The sequence below is a fragment of the Carassius gibelio genome, chromosome A5 (genome assembly GCF_023724105.1).
Source record: "Carassius gibelio isolate Cgi1373 ecotype wild population from Czech Republic chromosome A5, carGib1.2-hapl.c, whole genome shotgun sequence".
Taxonomy (NCBI): Eukaryota; Metazoa; Chordata; class Actinopteri; order Cypriniformes; family Cyprinidae; genus Carassius; species Carassius gibelio.
The window spans coordinates 33,343,647-33,363,123 of record NC_068375.1 but is presented as its reverse complement, the minus strand read 5'-3'; the positions used below and the strand labels follow the sequence as shown (position 1 = coordinate 33,363,123).

Genomic DNA, 19,477 nt, shown 5'->3' with positions numbered 1-19,477 from the left:
ATATATATATATATATATATATATATATATATATATATATATATATATATATATATATATATATATATATTTAATGTACATCTGAAAAAAAAAGAATTTTTGACAACTTCCAGAATTATGCTAGAATATAGACGCCTAGTAAAAAAATTAAATAACAAATATATACATATACTACTGATCAACAGTTTGGAATCTTTAACGGCGAGGTCTATAGCTATTTCTTGGATTCCCATGCTAAACATGGCCAAAGTTTCAAAAAACTATATGAATGAAGAAACTGAGTATTTCTGTGTCAAATATACTGCTTCTGGTTTTGTACAAGTTTCTGACATTTTTTTAGAGCTTGGCTCTTCGTGATGTAATGAAGGGTGGAACTCCTTGTATGGGCATTTCTCCTGATAAGAGCACACCCGTGCATACACATCGACCAGAGAAAGAGAAAGACTGCGCCCATCAACATGCTTCATTTGGCAACACTGAACAGGACTCCCTTGAGAAGGATGTATCCAAAGAAAATTGTGTTTTGGGCTGTAAGGGAAAGATTACCTTGTTCAGCTTACCAAAGAACCCAGCGTTCCATGAAAAGTGGATGCAGTTAGTTTTTCTGGGGCAGCAATGGTGTTTTGCAAGTGTGTTTTTTGAAACAGCATTAAATGTCTGCGTTTTGTTGTCAATCGGGCAAGTGCCTTCACTCTTTAGCTCCGCCCATGGCGCGACTCCAGGAGCTCGGCTGTTTTCGGAGAGGATCGGAAAGCTGTATTTTCTTTTATAAATATGATAAAACAAAAATGATACTATACTGCTCTGTCGGAACTCAAGATCAACACAAGATTGGGTGAAACTGTGTGTGTGATATGTCCCCTTTAAGATTTTTTTTACGACTCTGAAATGCTCACATGAAATGGCTGCATTTATTTGATCTAAAATACAGTATAAAAGAAAGAATGAAAGAAAGACAAAGAAAGAAAGAAAGAAAGAAAGAAAGAAAGAAAGAAAGAAAGAAAGAAAGAAAGAAAGAAAGAAAAAGACAAAAACGTTTCTTTTCAATTGTAATACTTCTATTATATTAACGTTTTTACTTTTATTTTTTATTATATTTATGTATATATGTATATATAATATTATTGTATTTATTCCACTTTTTATTTTTGGTCAAATAATGCATTTGTTTTTCGTAAAGACTAAAAATTCAGGCAAGCGACTTCTGGGAACTATATTTAACTTCAGAGAGTGCTTCTGTGTCAAATGGCACACTTGATGTGGACTTGCAGTCTCATGGCCTTCTCTCATATGTGTCCATGAGGTCCACGAGACTATAAGGTATCCCATTTATCATTTTAGGATTCAGAAGGGTGCTCATGAGGGTGTGCTCAAGGGTGCTTTGCAGCCTCTATGTACCCTCAATCCCAAAACAAACCTGCGCTCATATAAACTACAATCCAACAGTGATGAAGAGGATTCTAAAGAGAGTGGCTGATTACTGCTCCACTAGCTTGGTTTTACGGCTATACACGGAAAAATACATATTTTCATGTTACACTGAAAAATAGTTAATAGTTAATTAAGAAGCTACAATACTTTGAGAACCGCTGAGCTGCTGTGACACTAATGAAAAATATTAAGACATCCGTTTTGAAGCATCACTACTTTTAGTTAGTCCGATACTTCAATGCAGTTTGACCAGATAAAACAACTGCAAAACATACAGCATCAGTGGAAACTGTAACTAATGTCTCCAAAAAAAAAAAAAAAAAGCCTTACAAGGTTATTTATAAATCTTGAGCTGTATGCAAGAGTACATACCTAAAAGATTATTCTTCCAGTGTTTGTCTCTTGCTATTTATTTTTCCTCTTTTTGATAAACTTTAAAAGCAGTCTCAACTAAGCAACAAAAATGTTTGTTTGCTCAGACAAAACACAGACTGTTACAGCATACCAAAACAAGTTAGTCATATTTTATCTGGCGATGTTATGTTGTTTATTCATACAGTATTTTATGTATACTTCCTTTATTAAAGCTTTTAAGTCTGAAGCAAAAGGATAAACTGGTATACATTTAGGAGCTGTGTTAGTAAAAAAAAAAATAAAAAAAAAATAAAAGAGCAATAAACAAACAAAATCATTAAAGGAAACACAAATGGATGTGTCCATACCGCTGTCACTGTTGTCGTCCACCAGTATGATTTCTTTGAGCAGGTGTGCCGGCGTGTGGTTGACCACGCTGTGTACAGACCGCAGGATGACAGAGAGAGCTTCGTTCACAAAGATGAAGACAACAGAGATCTGGGGAAGGTCATCAGAGTAGGTCAACTGCTTACACCTGGAGAGAAAACACACAGTTTGCAGCTTTATAGTCAGAACTTTTAATAATTTTACATTATAGGTAAATCACAACTGACCATAATCAGTTGTATGTATGCTATGCAAGTTTTATTGTGCATGATTCAACTTTTTAATTTGTTTCATTATTATTTGTAAAAAAAAAAAAATTAATAAAATAATAATAATAATAATAATAATTCATTGTTTAAATTAAAATCAAGTCTCAACTGAAGTATTTTCTACTAAATATTGTTTCCCTTAACTTTTAAAAAAACTTGCTTCAGGTTTTATTCTAGCGAAATGCTTTGTTGTTGTTGTTGTTTTAAAAAAACTTTAATATGGGCAAGTTTAATAAACTGTAACATTTTGAATAAAAACCTGAGAAAGCATCTTTTTTTAAAGACTACACCCAGATCGGATTCAGAGCGAAGATCAATAATACATAGATGGAGTAGATCACGTCCATCAACACCTTGAACAGTCCTATACCACTTCCTGGGTGGACATTCCATTCAGAAACATTAGGCAGTTTTCATTTACCATATTTTCCAGACTATAAATCACACTTCTTTTCATAGTTTGGCTGGTCCTGAGACTTATTGTCAGGTGCGACTTATTTATCTAAATTTATTTGACATGAACCAAGAGAAATGAATCAAGAGAAAACATTACCGTCTACAGCCACGAGTGGGCACTCTATGCTGCTCAGTGCTCCTGTAGTCTACCCCTGAAAACATAGAGCGCCCTCTCCCGGGTGTAGATGGTAATGTTTTCTCTTGGTTCTTGGTCCTAAATAAATTCTACTTATAGTCCAGTGTGACTTGTATATGTTTTTGTTCCTCGTCATGACGTGTTTTTGGACTGATGCGACTTATAGTCCGAAAAATACAGTATATGCTGTTTAATGTTTGATGACCATGTTTACATAAGCATTTGCTTACATATCCGATCACTTGTTTCTGTTTCTTCAGAGTGCTTATATTCAGGGATTCTGTACTCTTTCAGAAGATGTGTAATAGTGCCCACTACCATATAACAGTGAAAAGGAAAGCTAGAGAAATCTGACAATTGCAGGGAAAGAATTAACAATTAAAGCACTGCAAATGCCAATTCATGCTAGCTTTAAAAGAAAATGAAAAATATCACATATAAAGTGTGCATCTTTCTCCACTGTGAGCAGGACTTGAACATGAATACTTGTAACAGTAGTAACATCTAGCTACTGGGGTGCCTCAGGGCTCAGTTCTTGAACCACTTCTCTTCTCTCTCTACATCACCTTCAACTCAACCTGGCTTAGACAGAACTGCTTGTGGGGTTTCAACAAACCCATCATTTTATCAAAATGTCACAATTCAGTTAGGCTCATCAATCCTAACTTCCTTCAAAAACAGCTAGACACCTCATGATCGATGATAAGCTGAATTTATCAGACCACATTGCTAAAACCACATCTGTTCCATCTTTATTTGACCCTCTAACTCTAACACTTTCTACAATCCCGATTCCAAAAAAGTTGGGACACTGTAATACAGTGACCACCTGTCCTGCTTTACGTTGTACTGTACAGCAATTTTACCCTTTGTCCCGCCTCATGCAAACTGAGCATCTGTCTCGCTTTTTAATTCGACCCTGCTTAATAAATACATGGATACATCCATAGGCGTACTGTTAACTTATGTCTAATAGTTCAGAAGAGAGCAATAAAAGCGTTAGTTGATAGGCTGAGTCGTACATCAACTGTTGACTGGCGCACGAACGCCTCCTCAACATTGTCAACAATCTCAAATTGGAGAGCGCGTGCTGTTTGGTCAGGTTAAGCAGCCATGGCCAGTGTGGCCACGAAAAAGAGAAGATGCACTTTAAATAGCGAATGGACCGCAACATACTCTTGGTTAAGACCTGTAGATGGCAAAGCAGAGAGAGCTTTTTGCATTTTATGCAAAAGCAGTTTTTCTGTGGGACATGGTGGAGAATACGACGTGAAGTGACATGGTGCATGTGAGTACCACAGAAAAAAAGCACAAAATCAAGTAACTTGCAAATTAGTGCAATTGTTTTTCAATAAACCAAATGACCCACAGGCTGACAAAGTTTCGGTAGCAGAAGTGACGAGCATTTATGCCGTACATCACACACATTCATATCGATCTACCGACTGCAGTAACAAGTTAGCACCAGTCATCAAAAAAGCTGTAGAAACTTTGGTTGATATTTTGGGTCAGGTAGTGTCTTAATCTTTTAGTTGGTGGGTTTAAAAATATTTAGTGGTAAATTAGATAGACAATAAATCTTAAGTTTAAAGTTATTACGTCTGTCCCACATTGTCCCTCTTTACCATGCTACTTGTCCCACATTCTGTCTGACTGGAGTTGGTCTCCTTACACTGTACACATTGTGAGTAAAAAAGGAATGGAATAATTGACAAATCTCAGAAACTTATATTTTATTCACAATAGAATATAGATAACATATCAAATGTTGAAAGTGAGACATTTTGAAATGTCATGCCAGATATTGCCTCATTTTGGATTTCATGAGAGCTACACATTCCAAAAAAGTTGGGACAGGTAGCAATAAGAGGCTGGAAAAGTTCAATGTACATATAAGGAACAGCTGGAGGACCAATTTGCAACATATTAGGTCCATTGGCAACATGATTGGGTATAAAAAGAGCTTCTCAGAGTGGCAGTGTCTCTCAGAAGTCAAGATGGGCAGAGGATCACCAATTCCTCCAATGCTGTGGTGAAAAATACTAGAGCAATATCAAAAAGGAGCTTCTCAGAGAAAATTGCTAAGAGTTTGAAGTTATCATAATCTACAGTGCATAATATCATCCAAAGATTTAGAGAATCTGGAACAATCTCTGTGCTTAAGGCTCAAGGCCGGAACACCATACTGGATGCCTGTGATCTTCGAGCCCTTAGACGGCACTGCATCACATACAGGAATGATACTGTATTAGACAAGAATGGGACAACATTCCTATTTCTAAACTTGAGCAACTTGTCTCCTCATTCGCAAGACGTTTGCAGAAATAAAAAAAAGAAGGGGGGATGCCACACAGTGGTAAACATGGCCTTGTCCCAACTTTGAGATGTATTGATGCCATGAAATTTAAAATCGATATTATACATTTATACATTTTCTCAGTTTAAACATTTGATATGTCATCTATGTTGTATTCTGAATAAAATATTGCAATTTGAAAATTCCACATGATTGCATTCTATTTTTACTTACAATTTCTACAGTGTCCCAGCTGTTTTGGAATCTGGTTTGTATTCTATTTTAATTCTGTTTGATCTGTTTATCTTCTTCTTTATATATATATAAAAAAACACTAGTTTTCTATTTTTTGCTATTCTATCTACTGTGTGTGTGTGTGTGTGTGTGTGTAGCTTGCTACGTGTACTGCTTCAGGCTTACCAAGACTTGCCATTTGTACTTACATTTTGTTGCTCTTTTGTTAGTTTCGATTGCTTCTATTATCCTCTTTTGTAAGTGTCTTTGGATAAAAGTGTCTGCTAAATGATTAAAGATAAATGTATATATAATGTTTTCTAATTTGTCATTACAGTTCCAGTTGTAACCATTAGAATTGCATGATATGGCCCATTCACACCAACAAAAAAGATAACAGAGACATTCTGTTTAATAAAGGCACATGATGCACTAATTCTACAGCTCTATAAAGCAGGATGGATTCTGATCAGCTGTCAATGCTTTTATCATTTATCAGAAAAATAAATTAAAGTGATTTCAACAATTTTGTTTCTTTGTGTTATCTTTATAGTTGTGGACACTGCATTTTTTTTAATAATGTTTTTTTTTTTTTTATTATATCGTGTTATTGTTATAAAACCAATAGTCCTTGTGAATGTCTATTTGTAAGGGCCTTTGTAGTCTTACTGAGAAACTGTAGTCATATTTTGTTGAAGTACCAACCTGGATTACTCTAAATGGCGTGTGTTGCACGAATATCTATTTATAGCTGGAATATAGAAGATTTTGCTTTGGATAAGATGAAAATGCTGGTGCAAATTATATAAGAAACATAAAGCACTTCATTACATTTAGGTGCCCTAGAGGAGTTCTCATATTAGTACAAGGTACAGAGACGCTGAAGAACTGAAATACAACCTGACATCTTGAACTTAAAGATTATTTTTTTTTTTTTATGCATTTAGCAGACGCTTTTATCCAAAGCGACTTACAGTGCATTCAAGCTATCAATTTTTACCTATCATGTGTTCCCGGGGAATCAAACCCCCAACCTTGCACTTGCATGCTTGCTAACACAATGCTCTACCAGTTGAGCTACAGGAACACTTGTCTTGAAAACTTGAAGTTGTCTTGCCACTACTAAATATAAGCACATTTACTGTGTTGCTAACACTTTCTGCATTTTAGTTGTTGACACCCTGACAAGCCACTAAAAAGCTTAAATTCAATCCCACATTTAACCTTTTTGTGGGAAAAATTGAGGCACACAGACTTAGCCTTTATTGCACATTGTAAATGCTGACTGGTTACTATGGCAACCATAAGTTCTTGATCAACATCTCACTGTGAAATTCCTCCTTCCAGCTGTCCTGAGCTCTGGGAAAACAGCATGAGGCTGCTGCCTGTATGGACTTACTTTCAGCTCTTTAAATATGGTTGTGGATTACAGGGCTCAGGCATAGGTTATATTTAATCAAATACGATTACAGAGACTTGGTTTGGTATTTAGCAGATTCAGATTCTCTGGGCAATCACATAACTGAGGAACACCAAAGTAGTTTACTCACAGAAAGGTATACTGAAAAAATAAGTTATCAAATTATGTACAACTAAGAAAAAAAAGATATGTGCATGATTGATATTTCATTAAAGGTGCTTATATTCGGGGAAAACAGCAATCTTGCTTGCGTGATAATCCCCCAGGTTTTCATTGATTTTAAACCCTGCATAGTTTCTTCAATCAATATCCAAAAATAGAATCACAGACTAATCCCATTTTGAGTACAAAAGCAATGATTTATGTAAAAACTAAAAATCTTTAGTAGGAGCAAATTACAGTTAAATTCCTAAAAGATTTGCTGATTTTAAATGTAGAAGTGTCTTCATATAAAGAATGTGCTACGCTCACACACACACACAAAAAAACAAAAACAAAAATACTAATCTATCAATCTATCCATCTATCTATGTATACTGAATGATATATACTGAATGATATAAGCATTCAGTACACTGATAGCATTCAGTCTTACCCAATAATGAAGACCTTTTTTTTCATTCATAGTGAAAAACACCAATTACAGATCAAAGATGACTAATGGCTCACTATAATAATGAGTGTGGCAATTTATGCATAGGCATTTCCTTCATTATAACCTTCAGTAATTAGTTTCTTGTAAGATTCGAGGAGAGCAGGTAATTGTGCATAGTCTAACACAATCATACTATCAAGCTAACTCAAATACTATTTGTTTATACTGAATGCTGAATATGCTAAATCATTTTTATTTATTTATTTATTTATTGAATAAAAAGCATAAAATCACTATTTGACAGATACCACTAAATTAAAATCTGTAAAAAGCAAAAAAAAAAAAAAAATGGATCTGACTGTGTTGTGTTATAGCCAATCAGAAAACCTGGAGTCACGCCTCTGCCTGTTAGTCATACTACGCACTGGGGTTTGCTGCATTGTCTTCGAAGGATAGAAATTTGGAGAGGAGGTATGCGAGAGACTGGAGGTTGTCTAATTCAATGGCAGAGTCTAAAATAGAGATATTAGCAAGATGTCTATTATGCTTACATTGCTTAAAGCTTTAAACTGTCCTCTATAGTTAGGTAATATCTAAAAAATCCCCAAAACAAATATAAAAGCAACAAAAATATACAACAAAACCTCTTAAACTTAAATTAAAACTTAAATATAAAAAAAGGTAAAAATTAATTCAAACTATAATATTATCTCAATTATCAATGGTCGACCGATATATCGGCCAATATTTGGCATTTGCCAACTATCGTGTCTACACTGGACATGAGCGGTGCGGTGCGGCGCTAAAATCATATAGAACTCATTACAATCAATGATGCTGTTTACACTGGATGCAGCGCGACGCGATATGACAAATCCATTCTATTTATGACATGCCGACACAAATTTCTAATGATTTTCAACGGTCGCTTTGTCCGTCAAAGACTATAGAATACCCAAGACATGTCACTTGCAAATACTCAATATGGCTCTGTTGGTTACAGTTTACTTCCTTTTTAATTATATTTATTAAATATGTATTTATTTGTGGAAAATACTTTGTCATCTAAAGTATAATCATGTTTATTTTACAAATTTATTTTTTAATGCATTTTCAAACGATTTCAAAATTAATAAATATGAATTAAAATAAATGCAAATATATCAGCTTTATATTGGCTACCCTGCTTTCCAAGATATCGGCATCGGCTGTCAAAAAAACAATATCAGTCGACCACTATAGTATCTCAATTCATATAATTCAACAATTCATATAATTATATTAAAATAACAATGATATAAGAATTGATGATTATACTTCACCTTTAACTTACATTTATTAATTTAGCAGTTTTGCTTTTATCCAAACTAGAGGCTCAAGAAAAGTCAAAATATGTCCAATTGGTTAATTATTTGACTAAATTGTTGGCAATAAGCCATGATAAAAGTAAGAAATGAAAGCAAGCCTACTGATGGAATATTGCTTATATCAGCTAGACTGTGCTAAAGCAGGCATTCAGCTATGGCTAACATTTAGTGCATAAAAACAAAATATTATGATAGTTTCAACAGTGACAGCTGTGCAAATGTCATTCAAAGCTATTTATAACAGTCCTCTAATACCATGTAGTTCTGCAGCCATAGCAGCATAAGGAAGGTTTGATTGATCAGGCCATTAAAGCATTTTTTCTGCTTCACAGCAGGTTGCCGTTTTTCCAATCCCTTATTTCTTTCCTTCCTCAATTTTGCAAAGCATTTTGAGTAGAAAACTGATGTCACCAGCAGTATTTTTCCACAAAATGTGCATGAATACATAAAATAAATCCATGGAAATCCTTCTACATTTTATCACAGGAGTGAAAAGCACCACAGATATCAGATGTAACAGCCAAAACAACAATGCAACGTCACAACAATGTTTTATCATTGTTTTAATCGTTGACTTGTTTGAATAATATTTAACATACATAGAGATAATTTCATTCAAATTCATTCATTCAAACTTATTTTACCGTGTTTTTGATTTAATACATCCAGTCTAGAGCATTAGAGACTTCTAATTATTCAGTAGTGTATATAATATACAGCTGCATATATAATTAGAAATTAATGAAATGTAAGGATTTTTTGCATAAACCGTACATCATGTATTAAGGGGGAATGAGATCAAAAGGGTGTTGAGATCTATCAACACTCCTTCTTCTACTGATGAGATATTTTTTATTGAAAACATGGTGCAGTGACAAGGCAAGTTATGATTTTTTTAGTGGAGGTATATGATCACAATCAGCAAGTTGATTCTAGTCAGAAATGGTTCAGAGAGAGGCAGAGAGAAAAGAGTGAGAGATACTTAAGAGGTACTTAATTCTCTTACATTAATAATGCTCTAATTAAAAGAGAATTAATTTAATAATTAATGCAATATATATATATATATATATATATATATATATATATATATATATATATATATATATATATATATATATATATATATATAATTTACAATTGACAAAAGAGTCTTTATGTGCATTTCAAATGAGATGCTTTTCCCACACAATGTGGCCTGCACTTATAGTGTGTTATACTGTGTCAGTTATTAATTTAGCTAAATGACCATTGGTAATTTTACACATTCGCTGCTCTAGTTATACATGCGATCTAGGCCATTGCTCAAGTCTGAATTTGTATGGCTGGACAGGGGCAGGCGGCTACAGGCTGTAACAGGATGAGAGATGGACTCATCTGTGTGAAATAGAGCCAAAGCTGGCTGTCCAGTTATCATAATTTGACCAGGAACAAAGCATGACAGAAACAGACACCTAAATGAAGATGTATTCCTATCTCTCTCTCACTCTTTTCTCTCTGCCTCTCTCTGAACCATTTCTCTCTATAAGACTTCACATTAACCTTTAACACTTCCTCTGCGCTCTGATTCCAGACTAGAATCAACTTGCTGATTGTGATCATATACCTCCACTAAAAAAATCATAACTTGCCTTGTCACTGCACCATGTTTTCATTGAAAACATCTCATCGGTATAAGAAAGAGTGTTGATAGATCTCAAAACCCTTTTGATCTCATCCCCCCTTGATAAAGGCTCAGAAAAAGAACAATCCATCCACTCTTTTATATGTTACGTTTTATAAAATAAACACTTTCTTATTGCCCTAACACGGAATGTACACACAGTTCATTTAATTAATTTGTGAATGTTCAGTCTCCTTACATACAGTTTCCTCCTTCATCCTTTTCTGAGTCAATAATAAAAGGGTTCCTTGATGTAGTTATATCGATTTGTTTTCTTCTGTTGGTGGTAAATTAATTTGCGTCAAGTACTTTGAGCTAAGGTCAGCCTGACCTTTTTAAGAGACTACTTGTCTTTTGGCTGCATAAAAAAAGGATTTTTATTTTTTACAAAGCATACAAATTAGACCTTCGACCAAAGATACTGAAGAACAAGCTATCCTGGAGATCTGCAATTAAACATGCATTAAAGAGAAACGGCCATCAGTGCACTGCCATTTCTGGACATCAAAGACCTCTGGAGAATGACTCCTCAATTAGCCAACACATCAACAGCTGTTTGCAGGGCATCAGTGTCAGAAACACAAACCACTCTGAGGCTCACTGCTGTTGGCTGAATATAACTGATTTTGTCCTACAGGACCGGATCAAAAGACCACTAGGCTCTGGGCACAAATGACACAAAGACGACCTATACAAACACCCAATAACCCACCCATAAACCTCAAGAAATTATGTCTGCACACTATAGCTGCTGAACAGTTGCTGAAAGATTAGTGGCAGGAATTTAAGAACAATGTTTTTTTATTTATTTATTTTTTTATGATTTTAAGGAAGGATCTGGTCACACATTTAATGAGAATAAATGTTCACTTTCAGAAACAAACATACAAAAAACATTTGTATCTAGTGCAGATCATTTATATATAATATTAACAATTCAAAATAACTAATACCAATGTAAGATTATGGACCTGTCTATGTGTGTTTTGCTTCCTGTGACCCAGTTTTATCTCCAATTGATTGTGTTAATTTGATCTCAGGTATATCTCGTTCTTCCCCAATTATCCTGCCTTTAAAAGGACTAGTCTATTCAGTTCTTGTTTGTCGGGTCTACTCGTGAAGTTGATGTATTTTCCTGCTGTCGCCTGTATTGATATTCCCTGTGGTCCATGGATTAAAGCCTGTTTAGTGTACTCACGCTTCCTAAAGAGCATAGTGTGGCAGCCAATGGTTATGGTACAGTAGAATAACAATATATTTACAAGAATAAATGCTTATTTTGTAAGCAATTTATAACTTGATTTTAGACTTTACTGCCTCAACTAGAATGATTTCTTGTTCAGGCACTGATGAAAAATAAATGTCCCTTTCTCTAATCTTTTTGGGCCCAGTAAATTTGTATTTATGTTTTTATTTTATTTTTATTTTTATAAATTAATACTATCAGCAAGGAAGCATTAAAATGATCACAAGTGACAATAAAGCCATTTATAATGTTACAAAATATTTCAATTTAAAAAATGCAGTGAACTTTCTATTCATCAACAAATCCAGAAAAAAAAAAGATTAAGGTTTTCACAAAAATGTTTAGCAGCACTGCTAAAAGTTCAGGTTTACAACAGTACATAAATAAATTATTTAAAAACAAAAAAAAAGAAAACAGTTATTTTAAACTTCAACATTGCTAAAAGTAAGAAATGTTTCATAAGTACCAATTCAGAATATTTGATTTATTTCTGAAGGATCACATGACACTGAAGACTGGAGTAATGACATCTTAAAACTAAGTTTTGCTATCAAAGAAATACGTTAAATAATAATAAAATACTGTATGTATTGTAGCACTGCACAAAGGAATGATACAAACACATTTCACTGTGTTGAATGCAAAATTATACAAGTGAGGACTGCAAGCAGACATATTCATTTACATATTTTATGTTTCTTACCAAACAATAAGCCTCTCTATGTATTATTTATCACAAATCTACTCTGTTCTGCCAAAATGTTAAATAAATCATTAAAATTATGTTTCCATTCTCATAACTAGAACGTCAAGAGACATATAACAGGACCTTCCTGTCATGCAGTGTGAGGGTCAGATTTGTGATGCCTTTGATTGTGCAAGTCACCCAGAGATATCTTAAGGTAACACATGTTTGTGTACAGAAGCATGAATGATTGTGTTTATCAGGGATGCAAGCAGGAAGCATTATTGCCAAGATGAAAGCACACATTGAATCGTGATTTACACAGCTTGAATCTCAACAACTTCAAAACAAGAAGCTTCCGAACAGCAATTTGCAAGGCAACCTCCATCACCTACAACGAGACACAGACCCATCAGTGTGGAGAAAAAGAAGAAGAGAAAACCGGCGAACTGTGCACATTTTCTCATTTTAGCTTTAGTTTTTACAGTTCACCTCCACTAACCACAACAAACCAAGCTAAGTAATAGAAAAGCTGGATACGGATATCTCGTCTCAATCACTGGATCTGTGCTTCGGGTCGTGTTCTAAATATATAACATCTTATGAATGACCATTAATTTTCCAGTGCTGTTTCTAAGGTCGTTTTTCCCCCGTATAAAATACGCCTGGACTGTTGCTGCATTATTAACATTCCTACCATTAACACTATCCTAGTGGGCAGGGATACTATTCCACACAGTAATATTTCCTTTGTCTAACACAATGCTTTCTCACTGCTAGCTATTGACTCTATTAATGTGATTCTCCCCTGAAGGGCGTTGCAATGCTAAAATGTGGGAAGTGATATAGCCACTGAGCTATTTATAAACCCCTTTTCTTTGTATAACGTTGTCTGAAAATCAACCCTGCAGAGTAGTTGGTTTTAAAGAGCCTTGGCATATATGGCAGGACAATTCAAAGCAGCAAATAAAGGTGCATTTTGTTGCATACCACTCCAATTTTTCCTTTCCCTCCAGAACACCAGAACATACAGTATCACAAAACGGAGTAAAGGTTCTTGTGAACATCTCTGTAAATAATTAAAGTGATTGGTCACCTGAAAATGAAAATTCTGAAATGATTTACTTACCCTTATTTTGTTCAAAATGTTTACATGAATAACAATTTTAATTATTATTATTATTATTATTATTATTATTATTATTATTATTTTCGGTGGGTTCCAGATATCTTCTGAAGAACATTTAAAAAAAATGTTCAATGGGGTCAGTAGTCTAGAAAATGTTACTTGAAATAAAAAATATAAAATATAAAAACAAAAAAATATATATAATATAGTATAATATAATATAATATAATATAATTTTCAATGGGGTCCATTGTCCAAATTTGTTTACTTGAAATAAAAAAAGTATATATAATATAATATAATATAATATAATATAATATAATATAATATAATATAATATAATATAATATAATATAATATAATATAATATTGGAAAATATAAGACTGGCAAAAACCATATGCATCAGTCAGAACTTAAAATCAGAACTTAAAACGTAAAGGTTTGTTTATTTTTATTTTTTTTTTAAATATAGGAGTTTGTGACAGACTAGAACAAATGCCTCTGCACACTGCGGCTCAGCCAGTGGGAAGTTGGGCCTAGTTGACATGGGCCCACCCTGTGGCCCACCCATTGAGAAGTTGTTAATTTTCCAAATGGATGTAATTTATTAAAGAATAATAATACTAATTAACATCTTATTTCACTATACCTTTATATATTTATTAAAAAAAATATTAAACACAAGTTTTCATGGCAATTACAGTTTCTTCATTTTCACTCTTGCTAAAGGTGCCATACCATACGCTTGTTAAAATTATGATTGATCTTTCTGTTGGTCCCACCCACAATGTTATGTTTACAATGTAAAGACAGAATAGTAAAATACACACCTTTGGGAAGTTGTTTTTGAAAATAGCAAAACAAATATCAATTAGATCAATTCTTTAAAAAGTATATATATCCCAACTGAAACTATGTCTTAGTACTGAATCCGAACCGTCTTACTTACAAATTAAGCCAGACCACCTGCGGGTGATGGACTTAAAGATCAGAAACTTCTGAGTCAAGCATGTTTTAAGCATCATATTAGCATAGGTACAGTGTTGTGATGTATTAGTAAATGTTGTAATTAAAATGAATGTTTATAAATGCTTTAGAAGTATTGTATATTAACCCTTTGTGCTGTATTTTCTGTTGGCAGTCTGACATGCAGTTTTCATACACTTTGCCCACCCAGTTTTATGAAGGCCCACCCACTTAAACACCCCTGGGCTCAGCGTCTATTTTAATTAGGGGTGTAACAATACACCAATGCCACAGTTTGGTTTATATCACAGTTTTGAACCAAGCGGTATGACTCAATCCCAATCACTCACACTGTTTGTGAAATTCCATCTCACAGAAAGTTTTAAAATGAAAGTTCTGCTCAGATAATCTGTTTAAACTCAATCTACATGCTATAGTGCATAATTGTTTGCGGGAATTTTCTCCTTTATAATTGAGAAATCTGCAGGAATGTGTAGAATTTTGCACAATGTCCGCAGTGAAATTTAGGCCCTGGTTATATTGCACAAAATCAAGCACAAGTGAATTGAACTAAGCTATATAGTCAGAATGTGTCACTCCTTCTATTGCTCTCATTATAATATTGTGTTTATGACCGTCCAAGTCATAGTTATTAATGTTCTGCATTTCTGTTTTGAGCTGTGCACATGAAAAATCACCAGTTCAGTACAATGAAGCACTGTGATAGTGGGTTTTTAATCAAAGGGATTTAACTCATCAGATTTACAGTATCTCATATAGGATGCACTTTGTTATTTATACTACATAACCTTAATTTTATGACTTATATCTTAAAAAATTGACCCGAAAGCACAAGTGAACATGTCTGTCCATCATAGCCAAGGGCATGTTCTGTGTTTAAAGTCACTGTAGAATGCTCACTTTTTCGGCCTGTAGTCTGGAATGTTCCTGTCCAAGGAGATGCGGTCGCTCAGTTGGGCATTGTAGCCGTACTCCTCATATCTCCCTTCACTCTCTCGACTGTCTTCCCCCAGCGTGGCAGCTGCACCGCCCTGTCCTAGACCTCCAGGACCCTCTACCAGACCCATGGGCTTGGCTAGACCTGCAAAGCAATGTGGGGAAAAAGAGGTTTGACGTGGTTAACATGACAAAGGTCAGGATATCCCATAAGTACGGGCTTATTATTGTGGAAGTGTGATAATTGGATGTTGGACACCAAGATATCACATTCACCTTTTGTCACCTCTTTCATACAGACCTCCCGGTGGGAAAGTTGGAAAGCAAATGAACTGTGTTTAAAGGGTTGTCAGTGTGGAGTAAGACTTCTTTAAGGGATAAAACAAGTGTAACAGACCTGTTAAAGATGCCGTTTGATTTTGACATTTAAAAGAGCAAAAATATGTTTCACTGAATTATTAACAGCTACATAAAAAATTCGTTCATTTTTCAAAAATAAGTGTTTGATCCGAGGATGTTCATTTTAAAGCCTTGAATTACAGAAGCGTTTATCCCATGCTTCTAAAATGGTTATGTAGAAATATATTCTAGGTGATTATATTTAACTTTCTTTTTCTATGTACTGTGCAGCTGCACTTCAGAATATCAACCTGTATTAAAAAAAATTTTTAATAATAGTTCGTAAGTCCCATATTTAAAGCTGCTTTACAATACCAAAGATAAAAAAGTATGTAAATGACTTCACATTCTATATTAACTTTGCTAAGTAGCTTGGCAACCAGCCTATTGTTATCTACTGTTAAAGTGCCCCTATTATGGATTTTTGAAAATTACCTTTCATGCAGTGTGTAACACAGCTCTAAGTGAATGAAAACATCCTGAAAAGTTTTACATCTGAAAGTGCACCATGTATAAAGTTATTGTATCACAAAAGAATGAGTCGACTCTGAAACACTGAAACGAATCCCAAGGTTTTTTTTTTATATTGTCAACATGAAACATTAACACATTGCCCACCAACTTGTTCTTGTCTTGTCTTTTCATGTTGGTATAAATGAAGATTCATTCTTTTCCACTAGGTGCCGCTTTTGGAGGTAAAATAGCGGTTTACCTGGTAATGCTGTACACAAAGCAGCACTGCACTCACAAACACTGCTTTATCTGGCATAACAGGCATGATGAAATTCAAATGAGACCAATAGGAGCAGTTTAGCATCAGTTTAGCATCATGCAAAGGAGGGGTTTGGAAGAATGAATCGTTCAGCGAATCATTTGGGAGTCGCAATAGGTAAAAAAAAAAAACTAAGAAAAGTATGTTTTTGAATGTTTTTTTTTTAATTTGCATGCATCTAGGGGCACTTGAACTACTGTACTTTGCAGATTTTTTTTTTTTTTTTTTTTACCAATCATTATCATTATTAGGCATTCATATTTTTCTTTAAGCATCTTTGTCTTATTATTTAGCTTTTTTGTGGTATTGTAAAAGTCAGAGGCAATAAATGTATTCTTAGAGAATACATGTATAATAAAATAATACAGTTTTAAGCTACCTAAAATAATGCATGAAATATACAAACACACACATACACAAAGTATGAATTATTCAGTGTAGTAGAAGAGTCAAAACCATTTTTAAAAAATGATTGTCGCTATTATCAAGAAAATTATGTTATATGACAAATAAAACTGGCAACTAACTGAAACCAGTTTAAGTTGAAGAACTAAAATTGTTTTTTTAATTATTATTAAAGCTTACTGCTTTATTTTACCGTGCTCATAACTTTGAATGTCCATGTTTCTTAACACCACACAGTTGATACCCATTCCAGCAGGCAAAGAGCTTCTTTGATCACTAACCATATCCTTTCACAGACATCATTAGATTTAATATGAATTCATTACAGAATTGTTTTTGAGAAGGTCTGCTCCAATGGTTTTGCTCTGGGAGGTAACCGTGCTTGGCAACCGAACATAGAAATTGTGTCTTGGAATCCAAACAAGTCGCTTCCAAAAACACCAGTTGGTGCAGCATTAAACCCTAATACCACTCTCAACCCTATAAACCAGGCTTGCACCACAAATGGCTCTGTCCCAGCTGATCTACATAAAGCATCCCAGGGCTACACCTCTCTTCCTGGCATTCATGACCTCCCAGAGTGCTGACTTGTCTTGGAGGCTGAGTTCTTGAATCCTGAGGTTTTCTCGCAAGCTGGATCTGAAATGCTATTGCCTCTCTGTAAACGTCTGAGGTATTGGGTCTCTTTCACTGCCATTGTTATTGCCATTGTCTCGAAGGCTACCTCTTTTGGCTGTTTTGAAAGAATTCTATTACATAGTGGCCTGGCATTTTGACACTAATCCCTGAGAGCCAGCTGTCTATGGCAGACAGAAACTGCATATCACACTGACTTAATCCAACGTTCTGCTAATACACAAAATGTTGAGGAAAAACAATATCATTTCCATGAATATAACATTCAGCTCGAAAAGTTATCAAAAAAAACAAACAAACAGAAAAACACCTTTTTGCCAACAATGTCTGATGTAAAAACAAAACAAAACAAAAAACAAAACATTCTAAGCTGGTTTAGAGGGTTTTGGCCAGCTGAATACAAACTTGGCCAGGGTTTCTATACCAAGGATGTCCAATCATGCTCCTGATAGGCTAATGTCCTGCAGAGTTTAGCTCCAACCAGCTTGAATACACTTGCCTGGATGTTTGTGGTTATTGTGTCTCATTTCAAAGGCTGTGTCCTTTGGAGGTCACACTTATTGGCTGCATAATTCATTGAGGCAGCTTTATTTCAGAAAAGTAACATTACACTCCAAAGTAAGAAAAAAAACAGTTATGTATGCCTCAAAAGAAAAAGGAAACAGTATATCTTATAATGATTACCTTTCTGAAACGAGACATCCTCTATGACATACACGGCCTACAAATGTGAAGTCCAGAGGGTGCAGTATTCAAAATGAGACCACAACTATGAATGTCCTGGCAAGTCTGTTCGAATTGGTTAGAGCTAAACTCTGGTTCAGGTGTGTTTAATTCAGGTTGGAGCTAAAGCTGCATTCATGCCATGTTGTAATTACCATACTTTTGTGATAACAACACATGACAATCTAGTAAGACCTGTCCAAGTCCTCAGCCTTGGAATTATGTGTTTCTATGACACCATTAACACTCAAGTAGCACCTAAATGAATCTGTGCTGGTCAAATAGCACAGCAGTCATGTGGTCCAAGTCATCTCTCTCAGAACATTCACAGTTTACAAGTTGTAATTACAAAGTCTATGGGCACGTGAACACTTTGGCATTGATGGTGTTGCCATAGAAATGCATAATTAAGAATCTGAGGACTTGGACAGCTCCGAGTATCATGTGCTGTCATCTCAAAATTATTGCAATTATGACATGGCGTGAATGGAGCTTAAACTCTGCAGCACAGTGGCATATTAGGGACTGGTTTGGACACTCCCGATCCAGACCATCTGAACACCACTTTACCCAGCATGGGAGACCAGCTAAACCATTTTAAACTAATTAAGAAAAAAAGAAAAGAAAAACTCTTAAGTTGGTTTAGGCAGGAATGGCCTATACAATCTTAAAAAATAAAGGTTCCTTGTTGGCATAGATGGTTCCATGAAGAACCTATAACATCCATGCACTCTTAAAAATAAAGGTTCTTTATTGGAAATAATGGTTCCATGGACAACCTTTAACATAACAAAAAGTTATTTAGTTAGTAGAAAAAGGTTCTTTATTTAAATGTTGTTCAAAAATGTTTATTTTAAGATCTGCCCCCCCCCCCCCCCAAAAAAAAAAATCTTGTATGGCATCACTATGAAAACCCCCTTCTGGAAATTTTATTTTTAGAGTTTATGAGA

General features: G+C 34.6%; 1 protein-coding gene across 2 annotated transcripts in view; it reads right to left on the bottom strand.

The window, feature by feature from the left end:
- Positions 1-19,477, bottom strand: part of galnt9 (polypeptide N-acetylgalactosaminyltransferase 9) — a 92,134-nt gene that overhangs the window by 55,084 nt on the left and 17,573 nt on the right. For both annotated transcript variants that reach the window (XM_052596494.1, XM_052596483.1), the window contains exons 2-3: positions 15,557-15,737; positions 2,154-2,320 (exon numbers count right to left, since the gene is read on the bottom strand). In XM_052596494.1, coding sequence (XP_052452454.1) covers positions 2,154-2,320; positions 15,557-15,723 — 334 coding nt within the window. In that variant the 5' untranslated portion in view covers positions 15,724-15,737. The remainder of the gene's footprint in view (positions 1-2,153; positions 2,321-15,556; positions 15,738-19,477) is intronic.